Source organism: Plasmopara halstedii (assembly GCF_900000015.1).
Source record: "Plasmopara halstedii genome assembly, contig: Scaffold_3109, whole genome shotgun sequence".
Classification (NCBI taxonomy): domain Eukaryota; phylum Oomycota; class Peronosporomycetes; order Peronosporales; family Peronosporaceae; genus Plasmopara; species Plasmopara halstedii.
The window spans coordinates 849,226-863,042 of record NW_020190012.1 but is presented as its reverse complement, the minus strand read 5'-3'; the positions used below and the strand labels follow the sequence as shown (position 1 = coordinate 863,042).

Genomic DNA, 13,817 nt, shown 5'->3' with positions numbered 1-13,817 from the left:
AGAGTTTTTGGACCTGAATGTCACGTTTGAATGCACATCTGCATCATAAAATGTCTTGATGCTTGTCGCATTACAGCAATGACCCACTCGACACTCAGCATGCGCTGGCACTTCAGGATGATACAAGGCACATGACACACCCTTGATGGCCATCTTGGTATAGACAAGACATACTGCTCGTCGAAAGCCATGTACTGGTGGCCTTTATTCAGAAATGATCTCACAGAGAACAGGATCTGACAGTCCAAACTGCTTGCGAGTGCAAGATGGCTATTTCCGGCGCAAGCTTCTACAGCCAGTGATACCCAAGCCTAAAACAAGCCATGTCATTTCGTCGTATATAATTTTGTAAGCCTCGACAGCTTTACGTTGATATGTGTCAGAATCAAATTGGATGTGACCGCTCAACTGGACTACGAAACACAGCAGGTTTATGCGCCCTTGAAGTCTTGACGATATCGTGCCAACATGAAGGCGACTGAGCTGTTGGACAGCTACTGGCAACGTCATCCCTGTGTCAGCTCTCTTATTTTATGGTATATAAGAGGATTTGAAGTGTTGTTTCTTTTACCAGAAGAAAGATAGCGTCTAGACGTATCAAATTTGACACAAGAAGGCATCTCTGAGTCCAGAGTGCAGATTTAGGAAGAGCGACAATTCTATCCTACAAAAACTGGGCTAATGGTATACCCATAAATTATGATTGGACGATCCTTTTCATTTAAGTAGATTTTTTTGTTACTGGGCCTATTGTAAAATTTGTAGGTTGTATAGCGAATTCCAACAATCTGCAATTTAAGTATATTCCTACACTGGACCTGCTGACTGCCCTGCTGTAATTATCTCAAAGCAAATGACCAACCTCGCAGCTCAACCTTCCCAATCATAATGTCCTTTGTACACCAAATTCAAGTTTATTCTTATCGTGAATGCATAGACCTTCGATGCTCTGGTCAATCGTCTACTTCAGCAACATTTTGGGCCGCACAGCTGCAAAATTTTTTCATAACTGACGGTGGCGTCAATGACTCTAGTGTTCGATTTGCCGGCTACTGTGCGCTAGTAAGCGAGCTGCTACCACACTGTCGATAGCACTTCGGCCTGAGTACATTCGTCCACCACCTAGCTGTCAACGCTTAAAGAGAACGTCATGAGTATGTGATTTTCCAGATCTAAGAAGGCATCAGTCTGTCGCCCTGGTAATTAAATATATGCTTAGGACACCATCAAGAAGCTGGGTGTAAAATTTACCGAGAAACTCTGCATTAAGGCACCACTTGTACAAGTTGAGACTCTACATTCCCTTTTACTCGGTGGTCATGTGCTAAGTTCACCTGCAATCGGGCGAACTAGCTGTGCAACCTCATAGTCGCGTTACTCACCCGCACAAGGCCATTGGAATTAATGAATCTAGTATCATAACGCTGCTCGCCATTCTTTGAGCGTGCTATCACTTGACATGTGTTGGCGACAAGAAAACGAGAAGTTTGACTGAAGCGAAGACCACCATTGCTGCAAAGTTGCCAAACAAATGCTGGAAAGATACAACATTCATGACATGTTTATTCAAACTCGCTGCCAGAGATGTGTAAAAATGGAGTAAATAGCGTCATGATGTGCTTTAATTCGCGTTCCTGACTGGGTTCTGATAATAACTGATGTAAGTAGGATGATCCAGATAGTTGTCTTACAACCTGAGTAGCTGTTGCAATTTGCTGCATTTTTTCACTTTTTTGGCAAAATTGAACGTACGCAAGGAGCTGATGAAGTCGTTTCAGCAAGCAGCGAAAACCTGCACTTGCAATCGGTCCTTTAGGAAGACCAACAAAGAGGTCTAGAAGATTGTCCAGTAACGTATTAAATCGCTCCAACAGATAACGAGCTAAAACGTTGACATTGTCGTGAGACGTGGCAATGTTTTGGTCGATGGCAACAAGCACTGTGCAATTCGCAGCACGCGAAAAGGATTCTAGTGCAGCTTTGATGATCGTATTTAGTGCATCTTCGACGTAAACAGAAAACCCATATCGTCGAACATCATCCAGCACCTGTAACAGACTACGTACTTGAAGACTCGAGTATGGATCAAAATAGCTCGATACTGCATCAATCACTTTTTTAAGTAAGACATCGCGAACTTGATAAATAATCAGACCATCCATAGTATCGTGATTCTGACTGGGTTGATGCACATGCTGTTTCAGGACACGAAACCACGAGAACTCGTCAATTGACTTTTTTGATTCAGCGCTGGCCGAACGCAGTGGATCCCAATAAAGTAGCTCCGCCTTAACATACGGAGCAAGCAGCTTCTCTTGTGCTAGCTCGCAGTATGTGCTTTCGTATACTTCTGGGAACGTAGCTTTCCACTCTTGAAATTGTCCATACACCCGTTCAATTGAGTTGAGTTCATCAATCGTATCAGCAAAAAAATCTTGTTCTTCGTTACGTGGATCAGCTTTGTCGGTCTCGATATAATGCTGTCGATACTTGTGCATACGTTCGGCATGCTTTGTGTCATTGGATGCAGCGTCACCATTGACGAGCAAATCGACGTGATTTAGGCCAAAAATATCGCTTTGCTGCAGCACTCCCGAGTGCAAAAACAAGTTAAGATCTTCCTGAATACCATGATTCTCCTCTTCTCGACATGTCTTTACTTGTTTCACGCGCTCGTCTAAAATTCGTTTTTCGTTTGCTTGTATCACAGGCAGCTTCTCACGCAAGCAAAAGCTTAAGCCTTTAACAAAGTCTTCAATTTTCTGAAAATATTCAAATTCTTTACTACTAACAGCAAGTTCTTCTTTCTGCTTCTCTACTGTCGTCTCAATCAACGCTTTTTCAGCTTTCAGGCGCACAAGCTCACGCGAAACACGCTCGCTTTCTGCTTTTGACGTCTCAAGATTTCTTTCCAGCTTACCAAGCACACTACCCAGCGTCACACATGTCACCTTTTTTCTTGTGGGATAAATAGGTAAGGAATGACATTCTTTAGACTCTAGCGCAGACGACACGCCATGTCCACCACGGCGCATCAGCTCTTCTTCCCATTTAATATTTTGATCCTCCTCCTCCGACAATTCCTCTGTAATTTCCATGTTTGGGATCTCTTCATCGTTCAATTGCTCGCCAAAAGTCACACGATTTGTGCTATGTCGCGTCTTTTTATTTCCTTTATCAAGTGCAATGAAATCCTCTTCTTCCTCTTCTAACATCTGATGCTCCATCTCTGCTTCACTTTCTTGTTCAACCTCGTGCATCTTTACATCCATTTGTAACTCGTTATTGGTTACACTCTGCTCGTTACGCAATGATGACAACATTTCAGCTGAATATTGACGCGGTGGATCCTCTTCCATCTCCCCATTTACAGTGCTCGATGCCACTAAATTAGGTCGCATCTTTCTCTTCTTTTGCTTCTTCTTTTCTGAATGCTCTTCATCAGCAAAACTTAACAGTCCATTTATCTCTGCAGAAACTTCACCACTATAGATAGACCCTCGACTTGCTTCCGCACTCATACTTTTCGAGCTAAATGTCATTGTGGTTTTAGTAGCACGAGAACGAGTGTGACGTAGATTCTCTAGCACGTGAAGATCACTTCTAATCGCTTCAGAGTCACCAAGAGTTAAGTTTTCATCACTATGTGACTTCTTGATATCGTCAAATGCAGCGGAAACCTGGTTGTCCGCACCCACGTCACGCCGCTTGCGACCACCGACATTTTTTTTCTTGCTACGAAACATTGTTTTATTCATTAAAATTTAGTTCTGGAGTATGAGAGAATATTTAAATGTTACTGTTAAGCTGTATTTAGAGGGTAAGACACAAAACCTAGGAGTAAAACGTAGTCATCCGAAGTGATATATTTCCGATAGGACTTGATCTAATCATCCGTTTTCTTCGATCCTTTGGACATTGTTTTCGGACTCAATGGAAACGCTTAAAAGCATGTTCTTTAGCGGCGAGGCATCACAAACAAAGGTGCGCAAGGTCTTGATGCTTTTCTCTTGGTAAATTTCCTCTTAGAATCCGTACAGGCTGTCAAATGGTTGGGCATGGGCGCGAACAGAGCTGGCAAAAGCGATCAAATGTTTATTAGTTCCGAAGCCTCAAGTCAAGTGCTTCAGCCGCTAGGAGACACAACGATTAATCTTATTTCAATATTTGGGGCTGCTCGACAGGGCAAGTCCTTTCTTATGAATCTTTTGGCTGATCAGCAGGATCTTTTCAAGATCTCCAATCTTCGCGAACCTTGTACACAGGGTGTTGATCTGTCAAGTCATTTTGTACCACTTAGTACGTTCAGCGGCTTTAATGGATGTTCAGCCATTACTTCCAAGAAAAGTAAAGACATTCACATTGGATTTGTGGATGCCGAGGGACAGGGAGACCGGGATATAACGTATGATTCACGACTAGTGTCGCCTGTCCTGCTTGCATCCAAGGTCGTTCTTTTTAATTGGAAAGACAGTTTGCAAGCCGATAGAATGCTAAATCTGTTAGCAGTACTGGCCCGTGCGGCACAGGGCATTGAACTCGCGGATGGAGCTAACACGAAAGTGTTTGGACATTTGCATTTGTAAGGAATTTTTCTAATCAATGAGAAGTCAAAATGATAGCTTATGATTTTGTATTTCTAACTTACCAGAGTGTTTCGAGACTGGAGTTTTGTCAACTCGACACCTGATGAAGTTTATCGAGATTTATTCCAGAAAGAAAAGGGACGAAGTGACGAAGTAAATGTGCGCAATTTAGCTCGCGTGAACCTTATTGAGGCTTTTGAATCGATCAATATCTGGCTCTTTCCAGCACCAGTGGCTAACACGGCGAATTTAAAAGACAAGATTCGTTTTGATCAACTGCAAAGGCCTTTTCAAGAGAAGCTGCGTGAATTGCGCAAGTGTTTGTCTAGTCAACTACAGGAACCGATGAAGTTTTATCAACGACCGCTGACAGCAAAGTATTTGTCACAAATTATGCCAGCGCTAGTTGATACGTTAAATAGCGATCAAGTAATTATGCCGGAGTCAATTTACTCGTCAATGGTACGAGCAGAGGCCGAAGCTGCAAAGACAAACTGTGAAAAGGAGATTTCAGCTTATTGTGAAGCTGCTGGGCTTGAAGAGTTGCTCTCGAGCGATGCGTTTGACAAAATGCTACATAAAGATGTTGCAATCATAATAGCTGAAGCATTCGAGAATATGAAAACCTTCCCATCCACATTACGCAAGGACATCAGAGCTTCTCTTCATGCATTTGCAGAGAAGGAGATCACCATTGCTTTACATGCAAACAGTGAAAAAATCGCTGCTCATTTGTCGAAACAAGTGGATCTTGCATTTCAGACTTTACGACAGGAATGCCAAGTCATTGAGAGAACAAAGATTCCAATGAAGGGTGCAGTCCTTCGTCAGGAATGCACAGACTTGCTTGACCGCGAATTGCAACGCCTAAAGCAACTTCCAATCGGACTGCAAGGAGCTCGCGGATTGGAGATTGAATGTAATCGTATTCGACAAAGTGCAAGTCTTCTCTTCGACAAGCTGGAGGTAGCAAATGACAAAGCAATTCAGCAATCAACAAGTGTGCTGAATGAAGCAGTGCATGCTGCGAAAGTGCGAATGAGGTCCGAAATGCACGACAACCTTGATAAGCGATTTTCTGCAAGGCATCCCATGACGGTGACGAAGCTACAAAGTGAAGTTGAGACACTTTTCGCACGAATTATGGGTGAAGTGATTCGAAAAGCGGGTCATGTCAAAGAATTTGGTGTATCGAATTTTCGTGCCGATCTTGAACACTACAAGGCACAACTAGTGGATGATATGAATCGGCGTTACATAATTGAGATGCGCCAGATTCTCCACGAAGTAAGCTATGAAGCTCGAGAAGACTTAGGCAAGCAAATCACATATCGCCTTGAGGGGAAGCTCCCGATGGCAGTAGAAGACATTAAGGCGGCTATTGATGGTGCAGCTATTCACGTCATGAAAGCGATGTCTGAAAAGCTTCAAGGCTGGACTATTTTAAAGAGTGACCTTGAGGCGAAAAGTAAGGCGCTTGAAAAACTCGGCGACGATGTAAGCATTTTCTGAGCTTTGATTTCTGTATATATTCTCATGGATGTTGTGTATTGTTACCCACAGCTTGCAGATAAATATTTGCAGTGCAATCAACAGTTGGAAAAAGATGCTGGCTTGCGTCAAGAAATGGAGCAGTACGAAAAGTTAAGGCTCGAAGTCACGCAGGCATTTGAAAATCAACTTCAAAAACTTGAGTTTCCTACCACTGATGATCAAATTGAGTCGGTATTTCGTCACGCTTTACAAGAGCACGCTGCCAAGTTTTTATCGACTATTGCTGATCGCGAAGCCACCCAGTTCACTGCAAAGGGATTGCGTGAAATTTTAACTAGTGATTGCAAAGCAGCTGTGGATAACCAAAAGATGTTGAACCAGTACGTTGCTTCCTCTGACGTTTTCATACTCAATTGTGATTGTGTCGTCTACATGTTTGTGCTGACGCTGACTGTTGTTTTAAGGCTTGCTATTGAAAAGAAAGAGGCATTAGATCTAGCGGAAAAGGAAAGACGTGCGCGTGAGCAAGAGCGTCGAGCGGCAGAGCAGAAGGAAGCGGAAATCAACCGTCTCAAGAGTAACCATACGAAGTGGCTTGGTGAGAAAGAAGACGAATCAAAGCGACTTCGCGACAAGCTGCAAGAAGAGGAACGGAAAGCGCGTGAACTTCAGCAACGAGTAGAAGAAATGAAGCTGCAGTCAATACAGATGGAAAGACAAAATCAAGAGGAACAGCTGAAATCATTGGAAAGTGCCCGTCTCAAAAGTTTGGCGAAGGAGAAAGAGGCTGCGCGTTTAAAACGCGATCTTGAGGAAATGAAGCGCAAGGCCGCAGAGGTTGAAACTCAGAAGTGTCAACTAGAGGCTCAAGTCACTTCTGAGGCAACGAAGAAAGATGAAGCTCAAGAGCTAAAGCGGCAACTGGAAGAGATGAAGTGTATGATTGCGCAAAAGGAAAAAGAGCGTGCAAACATGGAACTTCAAGTTCAGCAAGAGCAAGCGTCTCGTATGCAGGCAGAGATTGCGGCACAACAAGCAGCGAATGCAGCTGAGTTAGCCGCCCGGGCTGCAATCGAAGCTAGTCGACATCAGCCAGCTGAAACGATAGAAGTCGGACGTAAGCGACCATTAACCAGAAGGGGATCAGAAGATGTTGAAATGGACGAGGCTGAATGTAGCACTGGTATGTACAATGCGTTTTTTTTTTTCAAAATGCTAATCATTATCGATTGATGTGCTGTATACTTGATGTGTGAAGCAGCAAAGCCTTCTCCAACACCTAAAAAGCCGCGTGGAACCAGCAAAGTGAAAGCAGCAGCCACCAGAACCAATAGGCAAAAAATGTCGCTGGCTGAGGCGCGCAAAGCGGCTCAGGAAGAAGTTGAAAAACGCATCCAAGAGCGTGCAAAGTTGCTATCATCGAGAAAGAAGAAATAAGGACTTATGTCAATCAAAGTTAAATTTCAAGTTCTTTGTAAGACTTTCTAGTAAAATTTAATAAAAGTAGGATGGACGCCATGTTTTAAATCTAACATACAGTACTTTAAGACCTAATAAATAGCCAATTGTAAGCATGTCATTGTATCGGGGCAATGCTTCCTGTGTGGTCACAATCACTGTAATCTCCTCCCTTTAGGAACGTTTATAAGTCCTATGGCTTTGCGTGTCGCTGCGGAGAAAGCGTCGGCGGCGTCCACGGCTAGTCCAGCCGTCACATTGTATCGCTACATCACTAAACAGGTGCCTCGAGTTTTAACGCTTTATGATATCTCGATGGAGCCGTCTGAGGCGCGGCTTGCTGTTCAAGCATTGTTTCGCGAGCACGCAGAAGTTAAGGACCCGCGCATTGTCGATATGCTCATCACTAAAGCCAACATGGAACTGGAGGAAACTTTAATGCAGTGGAAGCAAAAGGTTCACCTACTTACGCTGCTGGAACGTGCTCAGACGTTACGTCAACCTAAGCTTGTAAACTCAGTGGACCAGTCACTCGAGAAATTTTTCGCTGGCATAGATGATGAAGAGGACGAGCTTTAAGTGAGTTTAAAATGAACAGAATATCAGATGACAGAGTGTGCTTTCCTGAATTTGTCTTGTAGGAACTGAGAGCGCTTAAGTAAGATACAAATTCTGACAGTATCTACGTGTTCAAGTAACGGCCTTTATATTAAAAATAAAAGAATCAGCAATTTACCTCTATTGTAAAAAGTCTATAAAATTTAAAATTTCAATATAACTTTGCTATTGAATCAAAGTCAAGTTAAACGATACGCAGCGAGAAAGATAACGCAGGTGAGCTGTTTTGCCACCTGAAGGTGAAGAAAACTCTAATCATTAATTGATATGCTGTAAAGTAATATTGTGTTGATAATATCTGATTGATAATTAGATAGCTCCCATGAAACAATTTAGCAGCAAATGTCTCAATTTTGTGATTCAAGCAACAATAAATTATTATCATGTTTTAAACATTCAGAGGTCAAATAAGAAACAAAAGATGTTTAAGAAATCTTAATTTTTAAAAGGTTCAAACACAGCAACAGTTGATCGTTTCCGTAGCTGATATGTCCTTCTCGACGCTCCATTTACAAACGAATCGAATTTATTCCAGAAAAAGAAGTGTGCAATCTGTGGAAAACTATAACGACTCATGTCCACTTCTCGAAGCAGACGAAAGACACATTAGTCATCTCCAGTCTGAGCACATTCAAGACGTTCGACATATTGACGATGGTGTACTTTATGCGAAGAAAAGTTTTATAAAACGCATACAAAGCCATAAAAACCGTCTCATGCAGCGTTTTCTTGTGGCGTGTCGTTTAGCTGACCCACCGAGGGATCAGTTGTTTAATAAGACTCAAGCAAGCAATCGTCTGGAAATGAAGCAACTATTAAGAATTCGTAATAGCCTTCATAACCATTCGCAAAGCGTCGTCGGTTTGATGCAATTATTTAAAAAAACTATTGATGAATCGTTCAGCTAATATTGTGAATTTCTAGATCTATCAGAAACGTTGCTATCCAACTCAACGCATGTTTCGAAAGATTATGATTTGGGTGTCAACATTCAGAATAGCTCACTAGCGTTTCGTGTAACTTCATTCGCTTTTAGACTTTATGATGCCTTTATAACGTTTTAACATTGGTAATCAAAGGATCAAGCGGCAAAGGAAATACTAGAAAAGATTAATTATCGCATTGCCGAGCTCAAGCGGATTGACTTACTTATCGAAGATCGGGCCAAACTGGTGCTAGACATCGAGTACGCAAAACGGGCGGTAAGGTCGTAACACTTGGTAAAAGCGACTGGAATCGATAATGAAAATGGAAATCTACTCATACAGCTACTGCTGGAGCATCAAAGAGGAAATGTGACTCGTATCGCAGAGCGGAGGCAAGCGGTATGTCTGCTGAACGTGCAATTTTTCTCTACAACCTTTTCATATGATCTTGTTATACAGCTTGAAGCTGCTCAGTGTCATTGCGAGCAGTCGACACGTTTTATCTCAGACCAATTGAAATGCATGCGACTCATTCGAGATACTGAAGTTCTTGGGCTTTTCCAGGAGGTAAGATTATAACACTCAATGAAATCATGCAAGATAAGCAGCTAAAATTATGATGAAGTACGCACTGCTAGTAGTGAAGTTTTTCGAAGGTGTAAATCGCTGATGTCGAGTCTTGACGTCGAGAAAATGATTCCCCGCCACCTTTTGCGAGAAAAAAAGTCGAAGTATATGCTCTATCGTTACAATATGAAAAATCAAAATCGTGGATTTTCAAGAAATTACAGAATCTATTTAGATAGTGTAGAATTTAACAATTACTGCTACGAAAAATTCCTCTACGGGCTGAGAAGACCTCACGGTCCTTTCATTTCTACGGGGCATAAGTCAGAGGAGTGTACGTGAGGTAGAAAGTCATGTAGACCTTTGCACGAAGGGAGATATCTTTTTTGTATCTTTTTTATGATTCATTTGTATCTAAAACTCACTGATTTTGTAAGTGAATCAATAGTCATAAAACGTGCCTGGACTGAGTGACTATTGCTGGAGCGATGTATGTAATAGGTGATTCCTGAATAGATGCTTGTGAAGTCTGAACGTAAGCTGCAGAAGATTAATTACCTTGAATCCACCAGAAAAGTTTCTTTTTCCACCAGAAAACTTTCATCCTACGTACTGGCAGATTATATGTTCTGGATTGTAACAGCTATCAATTCCAAGCGAAACGATTTGACTCGAATATGCTGAAGAAATCGAGAAATAATGTTTCTCTTGCTCCTCTCTCCTGAGTCGTGACTTGATTAACAGCTCAACGTCCTAGTTCATAAGTCAACCATCTCAATGCTTGATCGTGATGAAAAATGGACGAACCCCAATCTCGATGTTTTTGGCGTTTCTACTCGCTTGAATTTGGCTTGCTTGTGGTCATATCACATGGTTCATCCACTTCATGATTATATGCCTCTCATTTACGTTTTATATCCTGCAAAGAATAGTGTTTCTATCGTACCAAACATAAAGTTTACTTCTTTGCGCGACCAGGTCATCACGTCATCGGTTACCGATCGTATGTGATCCTTGCTTGCTGCATTTTTTTCTTTTCTTCACCAGTTTCGCTCCACTTCTTTGGTTGTGTGTTTTTTTCAGAATTTATTCTGCTCTTAAGTGTAAGCTTTAATATCTTTGTTACCTCTAAGTATCTTGCAATCGTCTTGGTCGTTTTCTAATATCTTATATTCTGGTTTATATATTATCTTCGTGACCTCGAACACCACTAAATATGAAACCAATTGTGTACGTTGCAAGAGTTTAAGTTGGAGTCTGTGCACCTCGTCTCTATCATCTTCAATTGACGTACGTCATTTGCTAAGATCAAAGTGTGTACTCGACAAGTATACTGCTCGAAACTTGATCAAGCAAGTGCCCCATAGCTTCACGCGAAATGAATCGCAATCCAGATCCGATTTGTCTTAGCTACACCGTTGGACTCCAGAATCGAGATGTGCTAAAAAAATAGTTGAACACAGTTCCGTTATCATTCAGTCGCCGATAAGCCTATACGTCAACACCTACTTATGTTAAATCATTTTCGAAATTATTTGAAAATAAGCAAATGTCAGTGGTGAGAAATCCTTACCCACTTTTTTTCGGGCAGGGGTTGTATTCTCAGTCTTCAAGCACGTTTAACTACGAACGACGAGTCCTGGTGATTTCTGTGCGAGACGTCTCCGCTGCTCCTCGTCCATGACAGGATTCAACGTCATTCCAACGACTAGAAGTCTGTAGAATAGGCACACATGGACGATTAAAGTCGCAGAGGCATTCTTAATATCAAGGCGTGCCAACTGTTAATCAAACAACTGGGTCGACCGTAAAAACTACATTGACTGTACGTACCACTGGTGTGTGTCCACTCGCGAACAACATGTAATGTTCATTTATCTAACCCGAGCCTACTAGGAAACTGTTCTCAGATGCGACCGCTAGAATCACATAAGTCGCGGTCCTAGGACCGAAAGTGGCGAAAGTGGCGAAAAAGCGCTAACGATGAATCGACATGGAAGTCTTGATCAAACGTTGGCGGAATGGATACCCCTTCCTACGAAGCAATAAAGAAAAAGTTCTCTACTGCAACGCGATAAATTTCCAATGGCGACGACTAAGCGTTCCTATGTGGAAAGAATTTAATCGATAATGGCGCGGATCTTTGCCTAGCCTTTTCGGGCATATCGCAAGTGGTGTAAGTTCTTTTAGATCTGCAAAGAAAAAATCAAGAGTTGGTGAAAGAGTTGATCTATTATGGCTCTGATTCTTCTATTATAGGTATACAGCTACTGTGTCTACAGCGGGGCTGCCGTAGCAATTTCGCATAGAAGAAGCTTGGTTAAGGTCGGTGATCTTATTCTATACTTAGAACCAATACGAGTGTAGCGGATTGCGATCCACTTACTCCAAGAGTAACTACAACCTTAACCGAAAGCTAATTTACTCACCCGTCTAAAAACGTAAACTGTATTTCTTGGTTTTGTTTGCGGCAAAGCTGCCTATATCTAAATTTGTATTATTTCTATCTATGTAGTGAAACCTAATCAAATGCTATTTCAGCCACGTACAGACTTCTTGTATAAGTGTAGCCACACAATTGTGTGGTCACATCATCTTGTGAAACTCACACCCTTCAAACCAGGGCACGTGAAATATTGTTACACTATCTCTGCACAGATGCAGCTTACACAATGATCTGATCCCTTTTTGGGGAGGTGTAAAACATTTTTGCTAAATGCAATTCACAATTGCTGATCTGCAAGACTGAAAAAAGATTGAAAATATTATCATCTACTTTTTGTTGAGAACATCACACAATTTACCTCAAATGTGATAAAACACTATCTGGCGGCGGGCATAGTAGACCTCAGACTACTTGATTGCTGCTTGGCTCCGCGTCGTAAACAAAGTGCAAATAATTATCCCCATATATGAAACAACTTATTTTTATCAGCCACTACAAAGCCAGCCTATGCAACCACGCAATCATATTATGTGTATTAAGATGACCTCGATGAAGTGTTGGCATCTCTCTGAGTCAATGAAAAGGCTGTATCTGCAACAGACTTTGTGGGTATGTTCTAATATGGAGATATGTGATAATGTCTGATGTTACGTTAAGCGCTTACTTTATATTAAGCGTTGCATTGAAAATAAATTCAAAAATATCTTTTTTATTGTCGAAATCATTGAGCAATGGTTGGACACAAACCTCGAGCCTCTGGCTGTTGTACTCAACTAATATATATGAATCTAGAACAGTGGTTCAGAACATTGGCATCACTGAGTTATATCGATAACAAAATAAATACCTATTTAATTTTCACCTTAACCAAATTAGATCTGAAGTCATGTGTTTTATTTGTTAAATGATTAAGGTTATGTTGTTGGACCTCAAATCAACCTATTCAAGTACCAAAACCTTGAAATAATTAATTACAGTACTGACTAGCTCATCAAAGTACTGAAATAGGTTAAAATATAGCATTAACTATTTTTTGTTGAGAACATCACACAACTTATCGCAAATGTGACAAAACACTATCTTGCGACGGGTATAGTGGACCTCAGACCACAGGATTGCTGCTTGACTCCGCGTCGTAAACAAAGTGTACCTAATTACCCACATATATTGTAACGGGGTTACACGTACCCTGGTAATAGGAGTGTGGGTCACACGAGATGTGCATGGTGTGACTGCACCCAAACAAGAATACTGCCTGTGGCTAGGTAGCCAGTTGTTATGCATGTATTTAGATTTTACGATATATATTTAGTATATTTTGAAAACCTAAACTTTTAAAATTAGGATAGAAATATAAATAAAAATCAGTTTTAAATTTTAAACGAAAGAGTCCTTAGGTAAGGCAATAATTACTCTTGGAGTAAGCGGATTGCGATCCGTAACTCATACTTGTTCTAAGTATAGAACGAAAGGTCGATTACCTAAATTACGCTTTCTCAGGCGCTAAGCGATGGCAGCCCCGCTGCACTTGGTAGCACTTGTAGTCAATCAACACCGAGTCGTTTCGACTGATTCTCTGTGAGGATGAAGAATTTTTCCTCTTTGCCCCAGGGCATGCAGGACGGGTTTAACAAGTTGATGTCCTTGCTTGGCCCTGAGGGCGTGCAACACCTTGTAGTGCAAGGTCCCAAGGCAATCCATGCGCGTCTAGAGGCGTTTTCA

The 13,817-nt window shown here is 41.6% G+C and overlaps 6 protein-coding genes across 6 annotated transcripts; 4 read left to right on the top strand and 2 right to left on the bottom strand.

Moving 5' to 3' along the window:
• Positions 1 to 270: 270 nt before the first annotated feature.
• PHALS_07504 (uncharacterized protein) lies at positions 271 to 620 on the bottom strand (the record flags this gene model as incomplete). The annotated part of the gene is made up of 3 exons (XM_024720982.1): positions 271 to 311; positions 369 to 494; positions 572 to 620. The coding sequence occupies 3 exons, from the start codon at positions 618 to 620 to the stop codon at positions 271 to 273; spliced, it is 216 nt and encodes a 71-aa protein (XP_024586127.1).
• A 94-nt stretch (positions 621 to 714) lies between these two features.
• On the top strand, positions 715 to 1,564 carry PHALS_15234 (uncharacterized protein). The gene has a single exon (XM_036407262.1). It carries the CDS (start codon positions 889 to 891, stop codon positions 1,090 to 1,092), a length of 204 nt encoding a protein of 67 aa, XP_036263502.1. The 5' UTR covers positions 715 to 888; the 3' UTR covers positions 1,093 to 1,564.
• On the bottom strand, positions 1,563 to 3,746 carry PHALS_07503 (Transcriptional regulators binding to the GC-rich sequences; the record flags this gene model as incomplete). Its single annotated transcript, XM_024720980.1, has 1 exon — positions 1,563 to 3,746. One exon carries the CDS (start codon positions 3,744 to 3,746, stop codon positions 1,563 to 1,565), a length of 2,184 nt encoding a protein of 727 aa, XP_024586125.1.
• Positions 3,747 to 3,933: 187 nt separating this feature from the next.
• PHALS_07502 (guanylate-binding protein) lies at positions 3,934 to 7,517 on the top strand (the record flags this gene model as incomplete). The annotated part of the gene is made up of 6 exons (XM_024720979.1): positions 3,934 to 3,984; positions 4,041 to 4,582; positions 4,652 to 6,083; positions 6,150 to 6,460; positions 6,545 to 7,263; positions 7,342 to 7,517. 6 exons carry the CDS (start codon positions 3,934 to 3,936, stop codon positions 7,515 to 7,517), a joined length of 3,231 nt encoding a protein of 1,076 aa, XP_024586124.1.
• Positions 7,518 to 7,733: 216 nt separating this feature from the next.
• Positions 7,734 to 8,117, top strand: PHALS_07501 (NADH:ubiquinone oxidoreductase, NDUFA6/B14 subunit; the record flags this gene model as incomplete). Its single annotated transcript, XM_024720977.1, has 1 exon — positions 7,734 to 8,117. One exon carries the CDS (start codon positions 7,734 to 7,736, stop codon positions 8,115 to 8,117), a length of 384 nt encoding a protein of 127 aa, XP_024586123.1.
• A 527-nt stretch (positions 8,118 to 8,644) lies between these two features.
• PHALS_07500 (uncharacterized protein) lies at positions 8,645 to 9,752 on the top strand (the record flags this gene model as incomplete). The annotated part of the gene is made up of 6 exons (XM_024720976.1): positions 8,645 to 9,017; positions 9,081 to 9,172; positions 9,236 to 9,358; positions 9,425 to 9,481; positions 9,542 to 9,649; positions 9,708 to 9,752. The coding sequence occupies 6 exons, from the start codon at positions 8,645 to 8,647 to the stop codon at positions 9,750 to 9,752; spliced, it is 798 nt and encodes a 265-aa protein (XP_024586122.1).
• Positions 9,753 to 13,817: the final 4,065 nt, after the last annotated feature.

What these genes read in the sequence shown, in the direction of transcription:
- PHALS_15234 (XM_036407262.1), top strand. Translation starts at nt 889, where the DNA reads ATGTCCTTTGTACACCAAATTCAAGTTTATTCTTATCGTGAATGCATA.